Source organism: Monocercomonoides exilis (assembly GCF_001643675.1).
Source record: "Monocercomonoides exilis strain PA203 chromosome Unknown scaffold3-2548433, whole genome shotgun sequence".
Classification (NCBI taxonomy): Eukaryota; Preaxostyla; order Oxymonadida; family Polymastigidae; genus Monocercomonoides; species Monocercomonoides exilis.
The window spans coordinates 1430315-1453291 of NW_027150548.1; the positions used below are offsets into that span (position 1 = coordinate 1430315).

The window sequence follows — 22977 nt, forward strand, 5'->3', positions numbered from 1 at the left end:
AAGAACTGGCTTTAACGGAAAATGCTAATGAATTTTCCTTCCTTCTTATGAAATATTTAAAAGACACCTCACAAAATCACTTCAAACTAAAATAACTTTTTATTTTTCATATTTTTATGTCATTTCCTCGCAATATAAATTGAAAGGAAATCAAATGGAAACTTTCTTTTTCTTTTTTTTTTTGAAAGTGAAATGGTGAAGTGTTTTTTTTGGTTATTTCAGAGTGAATATTCAAGGCACTTTGCTTTTTGAGTGAAGGATATTTTCAAGGCCAGCATCGAAGTGGCTTTGCGTCTATTAAAAATAATTATTAAAAAAATATTATTATCGTTGACAGTAAGTGAAAAAAGAAAAGAAAAGAAAAGAAAAGAAAAATATCATTTTACTTTAAAACAACTTCGAATAACTTGCCAAACTACAATCAATTTGTTTTGGTTCTTTTCTATTGCGCTAATTGCTGCTTCAATGCAAAGTCCTTCTATTTCTGCTCCAGAAAAACCAAAAGTCTTTAATACAAAAATCCATATAGTTAATGCATACGCATTTCAAAAAAAGATGTTAAAATTCTCTCTTTTTCAAAAAAAAATAAAAAAAACATACCCTTTTTGCCAAAAGCTCAACATCAACAGCTTCATCATCTCCACAATCCTCTGATGATTCCTTTCCTTTTATTTTCACAGCATCCTTCATTCTTCTGAGGTACACCTCGAATATTTCCATTCTTTCGCTTTCGTTTGGCAGAGGCACTTCCATTTGGAGATCAAAACGGCCTGGCCGCAGCAGCGCTGAATCAAGAAGATCCAGCCGATTTGTTGCGGCCTGAAAAAGAAAGAAATATTAAAAAAAAAACATACAATTATTGATTTAAAGTTATTCCAATATAAAAATAAACAAAAAGAATCAATATAAAGAAAAAAATGGACGGGTTGAAGCAATATATTAAAATTTGAATTTTGAGTCAATCAAAAAAACATTTTTATTTTTTCAAAACAAAAATAAAAACAGACCATAACAAGCACCCCATCCAATCTTTCAATTCCGTCCATCTCATTCAAAAGTGTTGTGAGGATTCGATCTCTCACTCCATTTCCTGAATAAACAGATTAAAATAATTCATTTGTCAAAGATGAATTCAAAATAACTCTATTAAATATAAACCATCATAATCCCCTCCTCTTTTCCCCACCATTGCCTCAATCTCGTCCATAAACAGCAGACACGGCCTCGACAAAAGCGCCCGTCGAAATGTGTCTCTGATAATTTGCTCTGCATCTCCAACGTAGCAGGAATACACTGTAGCACAAGAAAGAGTGATGAATGTGGCAGACAAGGCATGTGCCGTCGCTTTGACAAGAGTTGTTTTCGCGGTGCCCGGTGGGCCATACAGAAGCACCCCGCGCGGAGGTGGAATGATGGAAAGAAGTGACGATGCTGCAGAGGAAAACTTCGAAGATGAAATTTGTGAATCATTGAACAATTGAGATTTTCTTTGTGATGTCGAAGAAGAAAAAGAAGAAGATTCACTCAAAAATCCTTCAGAGTATTGCAAAGGAAAAATAACACTCTCAATGAGAGCCTTTTTCACGCTGTGTGCTCCTCCTATATCGCTCCACTTGGTCTGTGGTGTGTCTGCAATGTATCCTGTGCCCTGAGCAAGAGAAGGCTGCACAATGGATAATGCGACAACAGCATCATCATTCAATATGAGAAGAGGTTGCCTTTCTTCTTCTGAATGACTTGTACTCACAAATGAAGATGCTGAAGAAAATGTTGAATGTTCTTTGTTCCACTGTCTGAGAATAGATCTTTGTATCATTTCATCTACAAGTTGAATTAGATCTCTTGCAGTGTATCCAGACGTGTTGGCTGCTATCTCATCCAAGTCAGCCATCTTCTCTTTGTCATCTGATGATTGCAAGATCGTCCCATCAGTGCAGCTCTGCTTTGTGAGATGCTGAGAAAGAAGAGAAGAGAGCAAGGCGTGACGTCCAGATATTGTCAAAGACGGAACAATCATCTCCTTGTCAAGGCGCCCCATACGGCGCAGCGCCATGCTCATTGCATTGGGATTTGAAGAAGTTGCAATCACCACAACAGAAGGATGGATGATAAGGGGCGGAAGAGGAGAAAACGAAGAAGCAGATGAAGAAGAACGCTCTTGAAATGGTGAAGACAAAGAAACGGATGACTGAGTGTAAGCGCCATCGAGAAACGAAAGAATAGTCTGAGAGAGCTGGCAATTCTCAGCAGACAATGAATATGAATCGTTCGCAGGAGCCGATGTGACAGATGGGCAAAACTGCTCGATATTCTCAATAAGAAGAATTGTTGGCTGTATCTTCTCGTCCGTGGAGCGGAAAGATGCTTTCCTAAGTACTTCTCTTAATCTGGAAAGAGGATTATTTCTTGATAATCCTTCGTTAGACAATGAAAAATATTCATGTTCCTCAGAAGTTGAACGTTGAGTAAAATCTTCATCCTGAAGAGAAGCAACAAGAATCTTCATCCCAAAATGCTCTGCCACTTTCCTAACGATATGAGTCTTTCCAACACCTGATGGGCCAGTCAGAAGCAGTCCTTTCATTCTCTTAACTCCCATTGAGCTCATAGTTGTACCTTCATTCATTGCAAAGCTGACAAATTCTGCAACATCCAACGCAACCTCTGGGTGTGCCTCACAACCGCTTATAAAAGATATTGCGTTTCTGTCAAATGAGTGAAGCTTTTCGAGTGTAGATGATATTGACTCAGAATTGAAAATGGATTGCTTGAGTTCGTCTTTTCTAAAATGAATGCTCTCATTTTTCTGATTTAAATATGATGGCAAAGATATAACAGTTGAAGGTGTTGGTGAAGGCGAAGAGACTGTTTGCATTTCTTTATGCATCGACTTTTTGATTTTTGCAGATTTCATGCTTGTTTTGAATGAAAAAGGTTTTTTAGGCTGTGATTGCTGCTGTTTTGCAGAAACTCCAAGAAATTTCTTTGGTTGTGGTGTTGATGAAGTTGTTAAAGCAGAACAATTTGATGTTGAAGATGTTGTTTCTTCTTCATTTTGTATAAAGAAACTTGTTGAAAATCCAGCACGAATTTGTGGGGTAGAAGGAAAAGTTGAAAGTATTTTTATGTAGAATATCTGGTCTTTGAAAGTAAATGGTCCAATTTCGGTATTTCTTTCAAAAACAAACGAATGAGATATTAATTTAAGAATGTTGCGACATATAAAAGCCTATGTTTTTAATATTATTAAATGATAAAACATACAAAAGAAAGAAAGAAAAACTTTCAATTCAGCGCATAAAATGCATAGATTTCCTGCAGATTGATCGAATAATTCAATAAATGAAAACTTATCTGCAGAAAAAAAAAACGGAAAATAAAATTGACCAGAATTGCATGAGTTTATATGAAATAGCAATTTTTCTGCAGGTACAATTTTTAAATTAATTTTTGATGCTAATGGAAGGGAAAAAACGCTTTTTTCATCAATTTCCATGAAATATAATGGGGAAAATTATTGTAAAATGGGCAGAAGAATAAATTGTTTGGAGTGTTTTTGCATATTAACAATAAAGAACTGTTAATATGGAAGATCCTCCAATAGAACAATATGATTCAAGTATGGATGAAGAGGAGCGTAAGAAGGAAGAAGCTATTCGTCGATATTTTGCTCAAAATGATCCAGAAGCTATAGCTGAACGTAAACGTTTACGCGAAGAAGAAAAATTGAAAAAATCGGAAGAGGAATTAATGGAAGAACGAGTATGAGAATAAACTTAGTTTCTCAACATCTATTAACCATTTTTTAGAAAAGAAGATTGGAAAAAAAAAAGCAAAAAAAACAAGCTAAAAGGGAAGCAGCTAAATTAAATGCTTTGCAATCCGGAACTTCTGGCCAAAATACAAGTGTTTTCCTTTCTGGTATCCCCAATGATGCAACGTTTGACGATGTGCTATCGTTTCTATCAAAAGGTGGTGCATTTCGGAGGAACCTTGATGGTATGCGAAGATTAATTGTTTAAAGAACGATAGCACTCGATGTTTAAATAAAGGAAAAGAACGCATAAAACTTTATTTTGACGAAAATGGAATTTTTAAAGGAGAAGCTCTTGCACAATACCAGCGACCTGAAAGCTCTGATTTAATCATTGAATTAAGAAATGGAGTAGAGTTTATATATGCAGATGGAAGAGTATCTAAAGAGAAGGTTTCAGTGAGTCAAGCACAATTTTCTTCAAAGGAATCATCCGGAAGCGGAGAAGGCAGCAATAAAAAAGAAAGAGTTGTAGATAGTAAAGAAAAAATAAGGCAAAAGCAAAGAATCAGAAAACTTGAACAAAAGCATGCTTTTTACTGTTAAAATTTTTGCATAGTATTTGATGAAACTTATTACTTGTTTTGTTTTTAATCATTTTGACAGAGATCTTGCCTGGACATTGTACGATAATACGCCGTTTGCTCAGCAAAGCCGTCAACTGGAGCCAAAACACTTGAGGCGAGTAATCGTTAAGCATGCGTTCACTCGGCTTATGTTTTCTGTATGAAAATATCCTGTTTTTTTTGCAACTTTTGAAAAAATTTAATTGAATTCTTTATGTTTTCATTGTGTTTTTTTTATCTTTCTTTTTCTTTTCTGAACCATGAAATGATTTGTTTTGAATTATTCCGCAGGAAGAAATGAACATGAAAGATCGAATTAAGCAAGAGATGATCGCCTTGCTTAGCAAGAAATGGAAGGTGGAATATGTTACAGTCTATGAGGTTTGAGTCAGTTGTGGTTATTCAAAAAGAAAAAAAGTTGAAATGTCATTCAATTTATTTTTTTCATTCAATTTTTGTGTGTGATATGCGATAAACCTTTGCTCTCATTGACAATTACAGAATCATCCAGAATGTATTGTTGCTGTTCTGTTTCAGTCTCAATCTGATGCGCAGAAGGCTGTTGAATATCTTCATCAGGTGGAATTTAACGGGCAGCGTGTGGCTGCTTCTCTTGAAGACGACAGCACCCGCCGAGAGCGTTTGGAGCAAGAAAACAAACTTGGAGTTGTGTTGGGTGCAGCTTCAAATGATGGAGACACTGAACGATATGGAGATGGATCAAATCAAATGGGAGATGCACGTTCTTCTGCAAATATCGGCGCTGATTCATCGTCTTCATCGTTTGACAGTTCGTTGCTGTCGAAGAGTTTGCAGCAATCTCAAAAGAAAGATCTTCTTTCGATACTTCTTGAAGCAGATGATGAGGAAGAGGAAAGGATGAACGCATTTGGAGACGAACTGGAAGAAGACGAGGAGGTGAAAACAGACAGCAAGCCTATCAAATTGTCACGTATAGAAGCGGAAGCTATCCCAACCCAAGCTTCTGCGAATGAGATTGTCAACAATAGCAATGGGGCCAACAAGTTAGATTTTGAAGCGACAAGAATGAAAAATCTGAATGAAAATGAAGATGAGAGTGAAGAAATATCTTATGATGCTTCGAAAACCATAACTCTTGATGAGGTTCTAAAAATATCTTCCTCCATGTCAAAAGAGCGCGAAAGGGAGCTTGAAGAAGATTACTTCGATCAACCAGATGAAAGTGAAGACAATAATTCAACAATTGGAAATGATTCTCCTCCCATTGAAATTGACACATCTCTGCTTGACGCTCTTGTTTCGAAACACACTTCACCAGAAGAAGACGATTTTTAGGGTTTTTGTTTTAATCAATTTGATTTTTTTCGTATTTTCACTTCATTTCGTAAATTAGAAAAAACAAAAAAATGTTTTTTGAGGAAGATGGAAAAAAATAACAATTTCAAATTTGTCGAGACAAATTTTTATAGAATATGTAACATAGAAATGAAACACAAATAAATATGTCGTCGACACGGTGATCCATAAACTTTTTGAAAACGGAAATGAAAAAAGTTTTATGATCAAAAAAGAATCAAATTATTTTGGGCTACGCAATTCCATTGCCAATTCGAAGCATAGAAGATAACTTTTGAAGAGCATCTAATTGTTTATCTGCGGACTTTAGGAAATGTTGCCTTGATCGCAGCTTGAGAAACATCATTGAACTCGGCTTTGGTAGCTCTTCGGCAGGAGGCGCTTGAGGGGTTTCTTCTGCCCAATATGAAGTCCTTGGTGGAGAAGAACTTTGACCACTTGATGGTGAAACTGACGAACGATCCCTAAATGATGTTGAACCTGGGAATGAAAAAGGTGATGGTCTGTAGCTCATGTGAAGTACCCAAGGGTGTTAATGCAGTTTTTGCTATACAAATTTCCTATACTGTTGATAAACCTGTTAATTTTAATATTTAAGAACCGGATCTTCTGATGCTTAAAAGTCGCAAAAAAGATCTGATCTGATACCTTTACTTATTCGTGGGTGGAAATAAAAATTGTTTATTCATGGCTTCAAACGAAAAAACATCCATTATTTTAGCACCCGCTGAATCAAAAAAAGATGTTATTCGATATAGTTCACTGAAATATCCGACTATTGCATTAAAAGGTGGGCATACTGCAGAAATACTTTCAATTAGTTTTAATCAGGAGGGAAATGTGATTGCAAGCGCGGGATCTGATAAACAAATATGTATGTTTTGCTGCTTCATTTTCTATTTCTATTCATCTTCTCTTTTTTCGTCAAGTATTGTGGAACGTTTTTGGTGATTGCGAAAATACACAGGTTCTTCGTCCTCATTCAAGAGCCATTACAACCATTGCATGGAATGCAAATCAAGAGTTTTTATTTTTAATTACGTTTTAAGTTAATTTGGAGCTATTTCTTTGAAGTTCAATATTTTCTGCAAGCGCTGATCGTTCAATTTGTCTTTCTGACATAGAAACAGGTGAACTTCTAGATCAATTTGATGGACATGAGGCCATTGTAAATTCCATAGCCCCTACAAAGAGAACGCCTCTGATGCTTGCAAGTGTTAGTGATGATTCAACTGCAAGGGTTTTTATCTTTTTATTCGAACTTAATAATAAACTTTTGCTTCACAAAAATAGATGTGGGACACGCGAACAGAAAAATGTGTTTTTTCAATGGGGATGAAATATCCTATGACGGCTGTTACGACACTGGAAGATGGAATCACACTTCTGTGCGGAGGAATAGATAATACCATCCATGTATGCCTTTTTGTGATTTATTTGAACTCTTTAAATTTTGCAATTTATGTTTTTGGTTTCATGTACTTATGTATATGTGATAATTATTTTAATAAATTTTTTTTAAATTATTTATTTATTTCTTCAAAATGTTATCAATTTCAATGCTCAATCAAAATTAAACCATTGTGGTTGAATATTTTGATAATGGACTTTTAAAGATGATTGATGTTCGTAATTCTATCGAATTGGAATCGATGGATGGTCATAAAGACACAATTACGTCTCTTTCTGTTTCACCTGATGGAAACTTCCTTCTTTCAAATGGTGTGCCATTGCTCATTTATCAGCAAGCACGTTCAACTCTTTTCACTTTCAACTAATTTTGTATTTTTATTATTTTCACAAAAGCTATGGACAATACTTTGAAAATTTGGGATGTACGCCCTTTTTCAACAGGCAGCAGATGCAAATCAACAATCAGAGGGCATATGGTATCTTCAATTTGAGTTAAAGTTTTTTATTGTTAATCACATATGAAAATAATTATTCTCTTTTTTTCTCTTTCTCTTTCTTTCTTTCTTTCTTTCTTTCTCGAAACATTTCAGCATAGCACAGAGAAGCGCCTGATGAGGAGCAACTGGATGGCTGATGGCAATGCTGTGGCTGCTGGAAGCAGCGATGGCACAGTTGTTGTATTTGATGTATCATCCATGGCATCGGCATCTTGGACGCTTTCTACAGACTCTTCTTCTTCTTCTTCTTCTTCTTCCCTTTCTTCATCCACTCCACAGCCAAAGACACCAACGATTTGGATGCGTCTGCCAGGGCACAAAGGAAGCGTTACTGATGTGATATTTCACCCCACAGAATCGATCATTGCTTCTGCTTCTGTTGACAAGCAAGTTATCATTGGTGAATTCAAACCAATGGCTCATTAATAGCGTCTCTGTTCTTCTGATCAATTCATTGTTTTTATTATTTTTCGTTTTTTTTGTGCTTATTTGTTTCTATAAGCACTCGCTAATTTCCATCACTTCACAAATAATGGTGATAAAAAAATGTTTGGATAGATTATAAGGAATTATACTCATGTTTATCCTTTATTGTAAATTTAAAAGGTAAAGTGTAACTTATTGGGTCCGAAAATTTTCATAGAAATTATCTTGAATTGTTTCTTAAATATACTTCATTGTTGAAAATTCGATTAATAAATGTGTAATTAAGTTTCAACGATTAACAAATAAGTTGTGAATTTCAGTTTCATTACCAAAAATAAAACCAGAATTTACAAATATTTACAGAATCATTAAAATCTTCTTCATTCTTCAAATTATTTTCTACTTTAATTCACTCAATTCACAAATACCTAAATAAAATAAGTTGCTATTTACAGAATCTGAAGATTTTTCATCATCATAAAAGTTTTCTTTTCATTATCATCAAATAATTTTCGAATAAATTTGTTCCACCTTTTGAGTGATAATGATTTAAAAATTATGTTATGATAGGATTTTTCAATAGAAATCATAATTTTTTTACAAAAAATATCATTTGATGAATGATGATATTCGAATGTGTTAAATTTGGTGAAATATTGAGAATAATTTACAGTTAAAATCGGGACCCAATATGTTACATCTTACCATTTAAAATTCAGAAAATAAATAAAATTGAAGAACTCAAAAGATCAAACAAGAGAAGGAACATCAATTATCATAAGACTCATAGATACAGGCTTTGAGCTATCGCTCAATTATCAAAGATTTTTCGCTTAGCTTTTTTGCTCTTGCTTCTTCAAGGCATTTCTCCTTTCAAAAAATTTTTCAACAAATTTTCCAGCCAGATGAGGATAATAAGCCAAAACTCCGTTCTGATTATGCAACGCCAATCTCCTTATTTCTTTTAATTTTTCATCTGTTTCTTTATCAGACTCGGTTTGAGAAGGTGATGATGATGAAGAGGATGTAGTTGAAGAAAAGGAAGAAGTTGAAGATGAAGATGATGAAGAAGAAGAAAGCAACGATGAAGATTGCGATTGCGATGACGGTGATGGTGAAGCCGAAGAATGTGAAGCATCCTCTGATGATTCTGAATGAGGAGTTAATTTCAAAGAAGAAAGTGGATCATCCTCATACAAATATTCATTACCATCAATATCCGTCAAAACTCCTCCACTCGCATTCAGCAGCGCCTGGCCTGCGCATATGTCCCTTTTGATCGTGCAGAAAATAATAAACAAATAAATAAATAAACAAACAAACAAATAAATAAATAAATAAATAAAATTATAATTAAAATATAAATCAAAAAAAATGTATTCTGTTTCTGTTCATGTAAATTAAAAAAATTGTCACTTGCTTAGAAAAAGAAAAGAAAAGAAAAATAGCAAAAATAATTTTCAATTAATTCTCAGTAAGTTACCATCTTGAAGAAGGATGTGCCGGTGTGGCCATCACAACATGAGCCTCTCCCATCAAAACTGATGCAATTTTTGCTCCCATCCCTCCTCTGCTAACAAATTTTGCTGGCTGGTAGCATCATTTTCACACAAATCAGAGTTCAATGTAAACAAACAGACATAGAGTTGTGAGGAAAATTTTTATATCGAATGCAAAATTTATCGAAATGTTGATTGGATATCGTTGATGAAAAAAATCCAACAAACCTCAAATAGTTTTGACATTTCTTCAGTTCCATACTTCCCAACTGTTCCGGATTTTGTTACTATGCATATTTCTTAAGATTTTAAAATAATTTTTTGAGTCAAATGAATGTATGAATAATGACATGCCATCTGTCAAAGTCTTTTGTTCAATACCATTTACGCCATATCCAACTCCTCCCCAAATCTGTAAATCCTTTCCCGTTTTCTGTTGAACATTTTCCAGAAATGCAAAGGGGCTTCAAAAATTAAAATTTATCAAACTGAATCCTTCATAAATGGAAAATGAATAATGCCAGCAATAGGCTTTGATTTTGATGATATTCCGATGAGAATGGAAACATTCCCCAATCTTTCGTTTATAAAATCATAGGTTCCATCAAGAGGATCAATGAACAACAAAATGTCATCAAGATCATAAGGTGTAGAAGAAGCTTTAACCAAATTCAGCAATGGAATGCTAAAATCTGATCCAATATCTTCGCTTCCTGCAGCTTCCTCTCCAACTATTTTTATTGACGGCCTTTTAAAATAAATAAAGAAGAAGCAATTGTTAAAACTATTTTTACCATTTCCAACGAAATAAGGAAGTTATTGTTCGTTCTGATTGAATATCTGCAACAGTAACAGGATCAGTTTCAGATGTTTTAAATTTTATTCTAAAATCGTTGGATGAATGTATTTCTCTTATTTTTGCAGCTGCTCTATTTGCCGCATCAAGTCCACATGAAATAAGATCAGATAATAAAACTGACATTTTATTATGGCATCATTTGTCGGAAAATATGGATCAGTTGTTTTCAAAGGAATTTGATGGTTGAAACAAAAATGTTTCTAACTTTCTTTTTTTTCCTCTTGTTGCTTTTTTCTTTCTTTCTTTTTTTCTATCACTTTTTCTTTTTCTTTTCTGTTTCATTTTAAATTTTAGTTTTTTGTTATTTTTATTTATTTTTCAATAGCATTGTTTTTGTATTTCAATCTTAACAAGTACTTCATTTTCAACATAAACATTGGTCTATTTTTTATTCGCTTTTATTCTTCATTGGAAACAATATGGCTGATCCTTTTTGAAATCATACTTTCGTACGAGTTTTGATCAATAATTTAAACTCTATGAAATTAATTATTAAAAAAAAAGTTTTTGCAATAATAATATCATAAACAATAAGTGTTCCCTATTTCAACTCATTTTTTCTAAATCCCATTGAGAACAAATTTTTGATCAAAACCCGAACGAAAGGAAGATTTCAAAAAAGATTACCATATATTGAATATTTCATTTTTTTTCATGAAAAATCAGGCCTTTGCGACTAGGCCTTTGCGACAAATAAAGATTTTGCAAATTGTGTCGGTCGAAAAACTCAGCCTGTGTCGAATGTTTTTTTTTTTTTTTTTTTTTTTTTTTTTTTTTTTTTAAATGATTATTTATTTATTTTATTTGTTTAATTGCAAATATTTTTTTAAATATTCATTTTAATTTCTTTTGAATTTTTTCTTTATAAGTTATTGTTTGTGAATATCAATGAATATTTACAAACTTGCATTTTAGACGAATCGCTTTGCCTTATTTTGAATGGAATCATCATTTAATATTCATTTTTCTTGAACGAGAAATAAAGTTTATCTTATTCAAGAACGTCTTTTCTCTGAAACGTCATCAAACTGTTTTCATATCGTTACAAAATTCGGAAAGCAATTCTGACATCAACTTTGGAAAATGAAACAATAATTCACAAAAATCACTTACACAAAACAAAATTCAAATTCAAATTCAAAAACAATAATTATATCTTTGAGTGAATTCGGATTCAGCTCAGTTTATTTGGAAAAAAAACGAAGGATTATACAGCAGTGCTGTGTTAATGCGTTTAGTGAAATCTGTTCCTGAACTTCCGATGCATTAAATGACCTATATGGGGACCAACAAATTGAAGGAATTTTGCTTTTGACAATGAAACTGTATTTGTTCGTGGCAAAGGCAATTGGAAGTTGATAGGAAATTGCTGGATTGATGAAAAATGTTCGGCTTTTTTTTTAATAAAGAAGACAGAATTACATAGCTGGATTGCATTTGTTGCAGGAAAAGATGTTGGAGCGACAAACGGAAGTTATCACCTCAAAGATTAATTCAAGATGAAAGCAAACGAAGCAACAAAAGAGGTGAGCAGATAGGGGATCGAGCCACAAGGTGAGAAAAGAGCAGGACTGTTGTATTACCTGACGCGAAGAAGCGTTCCAGTTCAGCAGTTCAGCAGCTCAACTGCTTCAAACAGCATCAGATTGCACTTTGAAGTGCGGAGAGTCAGCAAAAGTTAAGATAGCTAGTGAAGATAGGGCACAGGAAGTGATATTCGATATGAAGAGATGGCAGTTGAGGGGGGCAGCGAGTACGCACAGGAACGAGGAGAATTCTGCGTGGCGTGACAATACAAAGAAGATTTAGCATATTGGTGATGAGAGGACTTTTTCGTGAAGCAGATGTTTTTTTCGCACCTCTGGTCTGTGCTTCCTATAGAGAACCTTCTTCAGCCAGGTTGTTTTCTCTGACGCATGCAGAAAATGGAATTCCGAACAGAACAATTAATTCTCCTTTTCCCTTCAGTCGAATTCCGAGGCCTGTTAACATCAGTGATTGAGAGAATAACAAAAGCGGGAGGTGGCCATTCATAAAGCGTGTGAAGATGGCGTTTCGAGAGAAAAAATGAAGGCAGAAAGAGGCAGGTCGTTAAGCATCTTGTTCCTTTTTTGCATGGAAATTTGGATGTGCCTGTGTTCAGTGGAATCAATATTTGTTTTGAAGTCAGAGAAGATGAAAAAGATAAAGGAAGCGAGTCATATTGCAACATTGTGGATGAAAGCGCAGAAAATGATGCAGATGAAGCATATATAATTTTAAATGTGTTCAAAAGAACTTTTCCTTCCGTCTGATGTTGCAAACAAGCAGCTGTCTGGGATGTAAAAAAAATTGAGGAGATGCACTTCATCAAATACAAAGAATTGAGTTCGTCAAGTTGGAAAGGCTCCTCTTTCTGCAGTATTCGTTTTCTTCAAACTGAAGAATGTTCTTGGCCTTTCCCGCTGAGCAATGGATCGCATTTGTTGTCTTCGTTCCCTTTCTCTCTTCATTTGCTTCATCTGCTTCCGCTCCTTTGCTTTTGTTCGGTTTCCCACAAAAAACTCATGAATCTTTATTTTCTTTTGTTCTGTCTATTTTTTATTTTCTTTCCTCACATCTTCTTTCTTCTCAAGATGCTTTCATCATGTGATTAAACATTTATTTTCCAACCGCCGTTTATGTTCCACATAACAATCACTCAGTTTGTCGATGGAATTGTTGGTTTTTATTAAGTTTTGAATTATATATCAGTTTTTATGTCCCTTGTGCCTGCGATGTGAGATGATGAAGAGAATATGCGCTTTGCAGCTCAGGTTGAACGAACAAACATCCAACTGCAAGCGAGAGGGTTGGGGCAGAATAATAAAAGGGATGAATTGACTGTGAATAACCAACTGCATCCCGTCTATTCCTAAAGGAGAAGGAGCTTTCTGTCCTTTCTCATTCTGCTTGCACATCAATTTTTGTGTATGCAGACTGTGCTCCCTCTGTGCCCCCTCTTGAGAGCTATAGTGTGCAATCAACGATTCCAAAATGATGCACGTGGAAGCTACAAAACTTCGCAGAATCGATATATGGGTTCATTTGTAACTCAATGTGGGACTTGAGCAGCAACTTAGGATCTTCACAGAAGTGCATTTTGCGCTGCCAGAGAAAGATGTATATTTTCTGTGCTTTGAACCGTTAGATCACATGCCTTTCCTTCTGGATTTCTAACGCAGGATGAAAAATATGATGTTCATCTCTCAAGGCTGCACCAGTGTAACACTTGGTGATTAACAGCATCCCATCGAAAACATTTCTAATAACCCTTCTCTCTCTCTTATCGATACACACATCGAATAGAAATCAAACACTGGAATACTTTATGAAACTCCCTTGCCTTTCCGCTGCGTTCCACACATTTATCACGCAGCTGGAGTTGATAACAATGAGCTTGTTAAAGACGGACATGTTGAAGATGGAGATGATAGGTGATTGATGGCTTTGTGCATTACTGTTGGAGAGATCGATGTCTCATCTCACGAACAGTTCCTTGCTTCAAGTCACGGTCTTTTTTTCTTTCTTCTTCAGCTTTTTCTCTATAACAATCAATCTCTTTCATCGCTTTGAAATTTTCTTTCTTTCTTTCTCTTTCTCTTTTCCTTTTCTATTTGCATTCATCTTAATGCCTTCTTCGACCTTTTCCAAAATAATATGCATTTGCAGTATTTGCATATATGTTTCTGCTTTTCTTTTCTGCATTCTCGTCTCCATCTTTATATGCATTAACCGATAAATCTCTTTCGCCTATTGACTGCCTCACTCGTCCAACCACTTCCAGTGTGCAAAATGACCCTCTTTTCACAATGGGATAGTAAGAGGCTGTGATCAAACATTGTATCTCTCCCATTTGGTTCATCGTAGTGATGGTTTATGAGTGGAAGCTTATCGACTCGTCGACTTCTATTGGATGGACTTTCAGATGAGGACAAGGAAGGCTTTTTGTGGAGGAAAGAAGAAAATGAAGGAGAAGAACGGTGAGTGAAAAGAAAGAAATGATGGACGAGGTTCTTAATATGAGAAGCGAAGTTTGTTTCAAGCTGAATGCTTGAGAGAAAATGTTTAAATGGAAAAATTTGAAGTATATGAAGTATTTGAAGAAGAAGAAAAGGAAGAAGATAAAGATAAGGATGAAGATGAAGAAGCAGACAAACTATGAAAGACAGAAGTTGACACAGTTCAAGAAGCTGTCCTTTTTGCAGTCTTCTGCAGAGTCGTCTTCAGAACCTGTATCTGATTCTTAAACAAAATGCTTTCTGACTCTTTTGAAGTCATGCGTTTGAGCAAATGGAACATGATGAGGCAGCTAATGAACTTTGCTTTGAAAAATAGTTGCGACTCACTATCTTTTGGAGGCTCTTTAGTCATTTTACTTGTGCAAATCCCAGGCTACGAAGAGAGAAGAGAAGGATTCACTATATCATTTAACAGCCACATGCGTATTGGCCGTGAAAAATGTGAATGGACAATCATCTTTGTGGTTTTAGCAAGCTCGACTGGATCAAAGATATTTTCATACAAACCACAAAAATCAATGTGACTATTTATCTGCTGCTCATCGCCTTTGCTCCCCAGTTAGTTCAGCAGCACCCCTTTCACCTCCTGAATCAACTGCATTATCTCGTTGTTTATCTTCAAGGAAAACAGAACCCTCCAAATTGTCAGACCAAACACCATCTTTTCATTCTTCCTGGTATTTGTCTTCTAGAAAATAGCACAGCCTTGCATGGCTTCCACAATTTGAGAGAAATGAGGGCATAGGTGTAACTGCGTCCCTTTTGCAATTCTTGTTTTTAGACATTAATTTTGTGATGTTTGAAATGCAAAAATTATTTAAAAACTTTTGTATGGACCGATTTTTCGCAAAAATTTTTGTTTCTCGTGAAAAAACTATTTTAAAAAATGACCCATAAATATGAGTATTTTTTCAAAAAATAAATAAAACAAGATAATTATGAAATAAAAAGTAGATAAAATGTTATTTATTATTATATTGTCCTATTTTAATAATAATGATTTGGGAAATAAAACATAAAAAAAAATAAATTTAAAAATTAAAATATTTTGATCATTCCCACAATTAAATTTTTAATATCCAAAAAATAAGAAATTAGTTTCTTTCGTCAAGAATAGAACCCTCGCTTGCGAACATATAACAAATCAAATGTTTAGAAATATTATAAAAGTGTGCACTAAATGATTATTAACATTTCATTCAATTCTTTACAATTTTTGATTATGATTTTTAGGAAGATTATTTGCATGCTGCACAAGGATATTATTATTAAACTATGGTGCCAATGAATAAAGAAGAACAAACAAATCGTGTGAAACATTCTTTTTAATTATTAACATTGTTTTATTAAAATTTTTGATAAAACATGAAAAATTTTATTATCTTTCTTCCAAAGAGAGATGCGTATGAAAACAAAGCTCCTGTTAACACAGCAACAGCAAAGAAAATAGAGGAGAAATGTTTCAGGCAACGAAATGAAGAGAAAAAATGAATTTTGCATTTGTGAAGATGAAGTTAGATACAGACACAACCAGCATGAGGAATGTATTTTCATTGATTGTTACAACATCACATCCCAGATCAATGAAAGTCAATTTCTGTTTGATCTTCGAGAGGGACATAACACTCGTAATAATGCAATTAATGGAAAAGATTATTGCGAACACCACAGCGATACGGATTTGAATGGATTTGTAACAATTCATCAAAGTGATACGATTATTGTGAGCAGCGTGAATGGATCAAACGAAAAACAGTGTGGAACAAACACACTTCCATGTTATTCAATTGAGCATGGGCTGGTGCATCTGACTTCTGATTTCATGAGCGTGATGATTGTTGTTGAAGAGAGTGTAATAGGAAGAGATAAATCTGAAGGAGATGGGTTTTAAAGGGGGAGAAGGAATGGAGAAAAACACATCTCTGCGGATATTGGATGAGGGATGTCAATTGGGAGGAATCGCGAGTGAAAGAGGATCATCATTTTTCATCCCTGTCTTGGAAGAAGTGAAGAGCACAACACAGGCGAGTGGGGACATGGACTTGAGCATTCGTGGGAAGCTGCTTCTTCCTCACAAATTGTCTCTGAAGATCAGCATGAAAAATGGGGATGAAGAGGAGATTGTGAGAAAAGGGATTGAAGAAGAAGGGTTTGTTTCAGAGAATGAGATTCGCTCAGTTATTTCATGTTCAGAATTGGAGAAAGTGAGAGAAGAGACGGAAGTGAGTGTGTGGATTGCGTTTGGAAAAGCTGATTCTCCTTCATCAACAGAGCCATTTATTGTGAAGAACAGAAGTGAAAGTCAGTCAAGTGGAAATGAAAGAATTGTTGAGGGAGGAAAAGAAGGAAAATCATTTTGGCCGATTGCTGTTGTTGTTTGAGTTGTTGTTTTATTGTTTGTAATCATTGTTTCTGTGATATTTGCAGTCAGATGGAGAAAACAAAAGAGAAGAACAAAGGAATTGGAGGAGATTGTGAATGACACAGTGAAAAAGAATCCGAAGGCATTTGAGGTGGTGACGATGGAGATGTCGCCTGAGGAGCAGTGGAGGAGAGCAGAAAGATAGGCAGAGAAGAAGAATGAAGAGAGGATAAAGAAGAGAGTATATGGAAAGAAAATGGTGCATTCAGAATCTGAAGAGTACCTTCTATCTGAGAGTGGCTCCACTGAAAACATATTGGGAAAAGATTCAGACAAGATTCCTCAATGGGCATTGGAGAAGGATGAAGAGGAAGAGACAAGAAAGCGAACTCCTTCACCTTCAATCTCATCCACTTCAACAACTTCAACCACAGATTCAGATTCAACATTTATTCGAGGGGGAGGATCTGTGCCCAACCACCTCGTCCATGTCAAATCTGGTGGATGCAATGGCCTGCTCATCACCCTCATGAGAAGCTGATTGTGGACTTGAGGGATTCGCTGTTCATGCTGCTGCATGGAAGGAATGAGAAGAAAGAGATGGCAATTGGGAGTTTGAAGGAAAGAGAGATGACAGCTGCCCGGGTCTTGTTCTGGGTGGCCAATCTTGCACTTCACTCCTTTGATGAGATGGAAAACGGATTATCTTCACTGGCCAATCTGAGTCCACACATTGTACTGTTCTCGGAGCACATGGTGATCTGCATTGCGATGTACTCAGATTGCTCCTCTTCCGATTCAGATTCATCTTCAATTTCTTCATCCACGATTGTAACATCTGCAAGTGATGATGATGATGACTCTCTGCCTTCATCAGCTTTTGAGGATGAGGATGACAACAGGAAGGAGTGTGTGAGATGGAAGGCGCCGGAACTGCTGATCAACAATAAATTCGGGGCAACAAAGGAGTCTGTGGTGTTCTCGATCGGGATGATGCTGTGGGAGTGCCTGACACTGAAGATTCCATTTGGAGAGTATGAGGCTGAGGTGGCGGGGCAGAAGATTGTGAATGGTGAGATATCGAATATGAAAAAATGGTTTGAAGGACAGGCTAAAGCAGAAAGTTAAGATGAGTGTGTTATCGCATTTTGAAGACAGACTATCGCACGTGGTAATAAAGTGTGTGCTGGTTGAAGATTTTCCGGAAGGTGCAACTGTGAAGACAATGACTGACATAATCGGGATTGCAGCAGAGTCCATTGGAAAGAGTGCATTGTCTGAGCATATTTGTGTCTTGCGCGTGAAGATGGAACAAATAAGTGAAGCAAATGTTAATTCCAATATGTGTCTGTGAAGCATGGTTTAAACAATATAATGAAACAAATGAAAATTTATATGCTGATGGATATGCGTATGGACTTATTTATGTTTACGATTACAAGATTGTTAACTCATTTGCATCGAAATGTGTAATTCAAATTTCACAAAAAGGAGATGAAGTTTGTTTTTATTAGAAATTCATTTACGAACACTTGCGTTAATTAGGTTTTTTTTTGCAACGTGATCAAAATGTGATGTGATTGATAGTGTTGTGAAAAAAAAATTCATAAATTTATTGGAGACTGTTCTGTTCCAATATTTGTTGATTTAATAAAACTTCTTAGTATTTTTCGATTAAGAATTGCATTTGTTTTATCTTTTTCTTTTTTCTCCATTTCTTCAATCTTTCTCTCTTTTTTTTCACAAAACTTTAGGGTTTCAAACTCTAACGTTTTTAACTGTTGGCTGTCGTTGTTTTTCAGAAATCTTCCATCGCATGATCTATATCTTTTCTTTTTCTTCTTTCTTGCAGTTTTGCAATCAATGTCTGATGAAAATATATCATCTTCAGTTTCAACTTTTGTTTCTGTTTCTTTCTCTTCTTTCTCTTCTTTCTCTTCTTTCTCTTCTTTCTCTTCTTTCTCTTCTTTCTCTTCTTTCTCTTCTTTCTCATCTTCATCATCTATTTTTCTTCATTTTGAATTTGTTGATTCTTTTATTTCTGATATTAGCTTTAATGATCTTTTTTTCTTCAACATTTCATCAAGTTCATTTTCATCATACATTTCATAGTTGTTTCTTTTTCTCAATTCCTCTTTCTTTAATAAATAAGAAGACAATTTAAATTTCCTTTCTTTCAGAAGAATGCTTTTCAAACTTGCAACGCTTTCATTGTAAGAACGAAGAAAAATATCCAAACTTTTCTTGCTGATTTTTGAAAGTTCCTTTATGTATGCTGCAGGTGTGAGTCTGTTGTTGAGTCGATATTGAAATTCATAAACATATTCTTTTGTCTTAATGAATGTTCTTCCTCTTTTTGGAATGTGGTTTTTCAGATGAGACCACACACTTTCGATTGTTTGAGTGTAAACTTTAGGATTTTCAGGCTTAACAAAATTGAGAGAATGATTAACACTGTCAATGGTGAAGCCGTTTTCACTAATGCAGTTATATGCCGACCATTTGTCAGACATTATAGTTGAAGATCTTTCAATGTTCTTTTTAACAAAATACAATATGGTATCAGCTTTTCGATCTGGAAGAAATTCGACAATCAATTTTTGTGGCTTTCCAATTTCTTTTCTCTCTACTACTCCCCATAGCCATTGCTGTTCTCTGCATCTCCCAACACCGTTCTTTCTTTTATGAATTAAAGTTTCATCTATTTCCACTATTCGATCTTTTCCTATTTTTTCCATTTCGAATGTTTCAAAATAACAGCATATTCTTCTTAACTTTTCAAATAATTTCACTACTGTTTTGTTTGATATTTTCGATTCAAAAGTTACTTCCTTAATTGAGTGTTTGTACCAAAAATGATACAACAATGATGTAAGTTTGAATGGTGAAAGATGAAATTCCATAAAAATTGAATCATAATTCCAGCTGTAATTTTTCGCACATTTCGTGCATTTATAAGCATAGTAATCACTTTCTTTTTTTTGCATCCTTAATTCCATTGCTTTTTCGCATTTCCAGCACATTCGATTTCTTTTTATTATCCCAAATTTGGAAAGCAATTCAATAGCCAATTGATTTTTCCCATTCGATCGCATTAAAAACTCACTGAATGTTAATTCTTTTTCAAATGATTTGTTTTCAACCATTTGTGAAATGGATTGACTTTGCTAAAGTTTAAAAATTTGAATTAATGTATATTAATAATGGCTCTTTTTTTTATGTTTTCGAGTGAAATATGCACTTTTATATTTTGAATTTTTACAGAAAGAAAAACATATTTTATTTTAATATTATTTGCACAGTTTTTAATGAAGTTTCAAAATAAAACAACATTTATAAAAATACAAAAATGCAAAAAATTCAAACATTGAATTCATTCGATTTTTCAATATATTCAAAAATAAAGAGTTTGTTCTATAAAACAATTATCACAATTCAGAACAAAAAAAATTTTATTCCCTTTGAGTTAAATTTGAAGTATTTATTTGCATGCAACAATCCATGTATAAACGCATTCACACATACACATTTCATTTGTTTCAAAATTGTCATTTCTATTTCTTTCGCTTTTGTTGTTTGTGCTGTTCCCATTGCCAACAACGATAATATCTTTGTGCTCATCTATCAGAACACACTCCACTATTCTGCTGTTTTTTTGAGCAAAGTGATCGACTCTTTCTTCTCAAATTCCCCCCGCATAGCACATCGCATTTGACACAATCTGTATTGCTGCATAGTCACGTAACTACCAAATGAATTTTTTTATCATTTCTGAAAATGAAATTCTATCTGGCATCTGAACCGGTACACTTTTTTTATCAATTATTTTAGTCGAAATCACTCAACTTTTTTCATATTCGATATCTCACCATTCACAATCTTCTGCCCCGCCACCTCAGCCTCATACTCTCCAAATGGAATCTTCAGTGTCAGGCACTCCCACAGCATCATCCCGATCGAGAACACCGCAGACTCCTTTGTTGCCCCGAATTTATTGTTGATCAGCAGTTCCGGCGCCTTCCATCTCACACACTCCTTCCTGTTGTCATCCTCATCCTCAAAAGCTGATGAAGGCAGAGAGTCATCATCATCATCACTTGCAGATGTTACAATCGTGGATGAAGAAATTGAAGATGAATCTGAATCGGAAGAGGAGCAATCTGAGTACATCGCAATGCAGATCACCATGTGCTCCGAGAACAGTACAATGTGTGGACTCAGATTGGCCAGTGAAGATAATCCGTTTTCCATCTCATCAAAGGAGTGAAGTGCAAGATTGGCCACCCAGAACAAGACCCGGGCAGCTGTCATCTCTCTTTCCTTCAAACTCCCAATTGCCATCTCTTTCTTCTCATTCCTTCCATGCAGCAGCATGAACAGCGAATCCCTCAAGTCCACAATCAGCTTCTCATGAGGTGATGAGCAGGCCATTGCATCCACCAGATTTGACATGGACGAGGTGGTTGGGCACAGATCCTCCCCTCGAATAAATGTTGAATCTGAATCTGTGGTTGAAGTTGTTGAAGTGGATGAGATTGAAGGTGAAGGAGTTCGCTTTCTTGTCTCTTCCTCTTCATCCTTCTCCAATGCCCATTGAGGAATCTTGTCTGAATCTTTTCCCAATATGTTTTCAGTGGAGCCACTCTCAGATAGAAGGTACTCTTCAGATTCTGAATGCACCATTTTCTTTCCATATACTCTCTTCTTTATCCTCTCTTCATTCTTCTTCTCTGCCTATCTTTCTGCTCTCCTCCACTGCTCCTCAGGCGACATCTCCATCGTCACCACCTCAAATGCCTTCGGATTCTTTTTCACTGTGTCATTCACAATCTCCTCCAATTCCTTTGTTCTTCTCTTTTGTTTTCTCCATCTGACTGCAAATATCACAGAAACAATGATTACAAACAATAAAACAACAACTCAAACAACAACAGCAATCGGCCAAAATGATTTTCCTTCTTTTCCTCCCTCAACAATTCTTTCATTTCCACTTGACTGACTTTCACTTCTGTTCTTCACAATAAATGGCTCTGTTGATGAAGGAGAATCAGCTTTTCCAAACGCAATCCACACACTCACTTCCGTCTCTTCTCTCACTTTCTCCAATTCTGAACATGAAATAACTGAGCGAATCTCATTCTCTGAAACAAACCCTTCTTCTTCAATCCCTTTTCTCACAATCTCCTCTTCATCCCCATTTTTCATGCTGATCTTCAGAGACAATTTGTGAGGAAGAAGCAGCTTCCCACGAATGCTCAAGTCCATGTCCCCACTCGCCTGTGTTGTGCTCTTCACTTCTTCCAAGACAGGGATGAAAAATGATGATCCTCTTTCACTCGCGATTCCTCCCAATTGACATCCCTCATCCAATATCCGCAGAGATGTGTTTTTCTCCATTCCTTCTCCCCCTTTAAAACCCATCTCCTTCAGATTTATCTCTTCCTATTACACTCTCTTCAACAACAATCATCACGCTCATGAAATCAGAAGTCAGATGCACCAGCCCATGCTCAATTGAATAACATGGAAGTGTGTTTGTTCCACACTGTTTTTCGTTTGATCCATTCACGCTGCTCACAATAATCGTATCACTTTGATGAATTGTTACAAATCCATTCAAATCCGTATCGCTGTGGTGTTCGCAATAATCTTTTCCATTAATTGCATTATTACGAGTGTTATGTCCCTCTCGAAGATCAAACAGAAATTGACTTTCATTGATCTGGGATGTGATGTTGTAACAATCAATGAAAATACATTCCTCATGCTGGTTGTGTCTGTATCTAACTTCATCTTCACAAATGCAAAATTCATTTTTTCTCTTCATTTCGTTGCCTGAAACATTTCTCCTCTATTTTCTTTGCTGTTGCTGTGTTAACAGGAGCTTTGTTTTCATACGCATCTCTCTTTGGAAGAAAGATAATAAAATTTTTCATGTTTTATCAAAAATTTTAATAAAACAATGTTAATAATTAAAAAGAATGTTTCACACGATTTGTTTGTTCTTCTTTATTCATTGGCACCATAGTTTAATAATAATATCCTTGTGCAGCATGCAAATAATCTTCCTAAAAATCATAATCAAAAATTGTAAAGAATTGAATGAAATGTTAATAATCATTTAGTGCACACTTTTATAATATTTCTAAACATTTGATTTGTT

The 22977-nt window shown here is 35.2% G+C and overlaps 9 protein-coding genes across 9 annotated transcripts; 4 read left to right on the top strand and 5 right to left on the bottom strand.

Annotated features, from left to right (window-relative positions):
- Positions 1 to 87: 87 nt before the first annotated feature.
- MONOS_10531 (putative CDC48 family AAA ATPase) lies at positions 88 to 3229 on the bottom strand. Its single transcript, XM_067862989.1, has 5 exons — positions 1159 to 3229; positions 1008 to 1090; positions 601 to 819; positions 417 to 506; positions 88 to 294 (listed from the first exon to the last, which is right to left on the bottom strand). Exons 1-5 carry the CDS (start codon positions 2912 to 2914, stop codon positions 232 to 234), a joined length of 2211 nt encoding a protein of 736 aa, XP_067735303.1. The 5' UTR covers positions 2915 to 3229; the 3' UTR covers positions 88 to 231.
- Positions 3230 to 3524: 295 nt separating this feature from the next.
- On the top strand, positions 3525 to 5697 carry MONOS_10532 (putative nuclear mrna splicing factor-associated; the record flags this gene model as incomplete). The annotated part of the gene is made up of 6 exons (XM_067862990.1): positions 3525 to 3762; positions 3810 to 3999; positions 4053 to 4341; positions 4421 to 4538; positions 4672 to 4761; positions 4882 to 5697. The coding sequence occupies exons 1-6, from the start codon at positions 3586 to 3588 to the stop codon at positions 5695 to 5697; spliced, it is 1680 nt and encodes a 559-aa protein (XP_067735304.1). The 5' UTR covers positions 3525 to 3585.
- Positions 5698 to 5950: 253 nt separating this feature from the next.
- MONOS_10533 (uncharacterized protein) lies at positions 5951 to 6431 on the bottom strand (the record flags this gene model as incomplete). Its single annotated transcript, XM_067862991.1, has 3 exons — positions 5951 to 6221; positions 6296 to 6333; positions 6426 to 6431. 3 exons carry the CDS (start codon positions 6429 to 6431, stop codon positions 5951 to 5953), a joined length of 315 nt encoding a protein of 104 aa, XP_067735305.1.
- MONOS_10534 (Prp8 binding protein) lies at positions 6377 to 8197 on the top strand. Its single transcript, XM_067862992.1, has 7 exons — positions 6377 to 6592; positions 6648 to 6741; positions 6793 to 6958; positions 7012 to 7134; positions 7335 to 7440; positions 7525 to 7607; positions 7722 to 8197. Exons 1-7 carry the CDS (start codon positions 6406 to 6408, stop codon positions 8052 to 8054), a joined length of 1092 nt encoding a protein of 363 aa, XP_067735306.1. The 5' UTR covers positions 6377 to 6405; the 3' UTR covers positions 8055 to 8197.
- A 690-nt stretch (positions 8198 to 8887) lies between these two features.
- MONOS_10535 (putative biphosphate nucleotidase) lies at positions 8888 to 10535 on the bottom strand (the record flags this gene model as incomplete). Its single annotated transcript, XM_067862993.1, has 6 exons — positions 8888 to 9326; positions 9538 to 9644; positions 9782 to 9852; positions 9908 to 9986; positions 10043 to 10284; positions 10358 to 10535. 6 exons carry the CDS (start codon positions 10533 to 10535, stop codon positions 8888 to 8890), a joined length of 1116 nt encoding a protein of 371 aa, XP_067735307.1.
- A 5797-nt stretch (positions 10536 to 16332) lies between these two features.
- MONOS_16963 (uncharacterized protein) lies at positions 16333 to 16833 on the top strand (the record flags this gene model as incomplete). Its single annotated transcript, XM_067869841.1, has 1 exon — positions 16333 to 16833. The coding sequence occupies one exon, from the start codon at positions 16333 to 16335 to the stop codon at positions 16831 to 16833; it is 501 nt and encodes a 166-aa protein (XP_067735308.1).
- Positions 16834 to 17070: 237 nt separating this feature from the next.
- MONOS_16964 (uncharacterized protein) lies at positions 17071 to 17942 on the top strand (the record flags this gene model as incomplete). Its single annotated transcript, XM_067869842.1, has 2 exons — positions 17071 to 17304; positions 17349 to 17942. The coding sequence occupies 2 exons, from the start codon at positions 17071 to 17073 to the stop codon at positions 17940 to 17942; spliced, it is 828 nt and encodes a 275-aa protein (XP_067735309.1).
- Positions 17943 to 20651: 2709 nt separating this feature from the next.
- On the bottom strand, positions 20652 to 21497 carry MONOS_16965 (uncharacterized protein; the record flags this gene model as incomplete). Its single annotated transcript, XM_067869843.1, has 1 exon — positions 20652 to 21497. The coding sequence occupies one exon, from the start codon at positions 21495 to 21497 to the stop codon at positions 20652 to 20654; it is 846 nt and encodes a 281-aa protein (XP_067735310.1).
- A 237-nt stretch (positions 21498 to 21734) lies between these two features.
- Positions 21735 to 22235, bottom strand: MONOS_16966 (uncharacterized protein; the record flags this gene model as incomplete). The annotated part of the gene is made up of 1 exon (XM_067869844.1): positions 21735 to 22235. The coding sequence occupies one exon, from the start codon at positions 22233 to 22235 to the stop codon at positions 21735 to 21737; it is 501 nt and encodes a 166-aa protein (XP_067735311.1).
- Between the last annotated feature and the right edge of the window lie 742 nt (positions 22236 to 22977).

What these genes read in the sequence shown, in the direction of transcription:
- MONOS_10534 (XM_067862992.1), top strand. Translation starts at nt 6,406, where the DNA reads ATGGCTTCAAACGAAAAAACATCCATTATTTTAGCACCCGCTGAATCA. An exon ending in GCATGGAATGCAAATCAAGA is followed by an intron (nt 6,742 to 6,792) that starts GTTTTTATTTTT and finishes ATTTCTTTGAAG; the next exon opens with TTCAATATTTTCTGCAAGCG. An exon ending in CAACAATCAGAGGGCATATG is followed by an intron (nt 7,608 to 7,721) that starts GTATCTTCAATT and finishes GAAACATTTCAG; the next exon opens with CATAGCACAGAGAAGCGCCT.
- MONOS_10531 (XM_067862989.1), bottom strand. Translation starts at nt 2,914, where the DNA reads ATGAAATCTGCAAAAATCAAAAAGTCGATGCATAAAGAAATGCAAACA. An exon ending in AAGAGGAGGGGATTATGATG is followed by an intron (nt 1,091 to 1,158) that starts GTTTATATTTAA and finishes CTGTTTATTCAG; the next exon opens with GAAATGGAGTGAGAGATCGA. An exon ending in TGGATGGGGTGCTTGTTATG is followed by an intron (nt 820 to 1,007) that starts GTCTGTTTTTAT and finishes TTTCTTTTTCAG; the next exon opens with GCCGCAACAAATCGGCTGGA.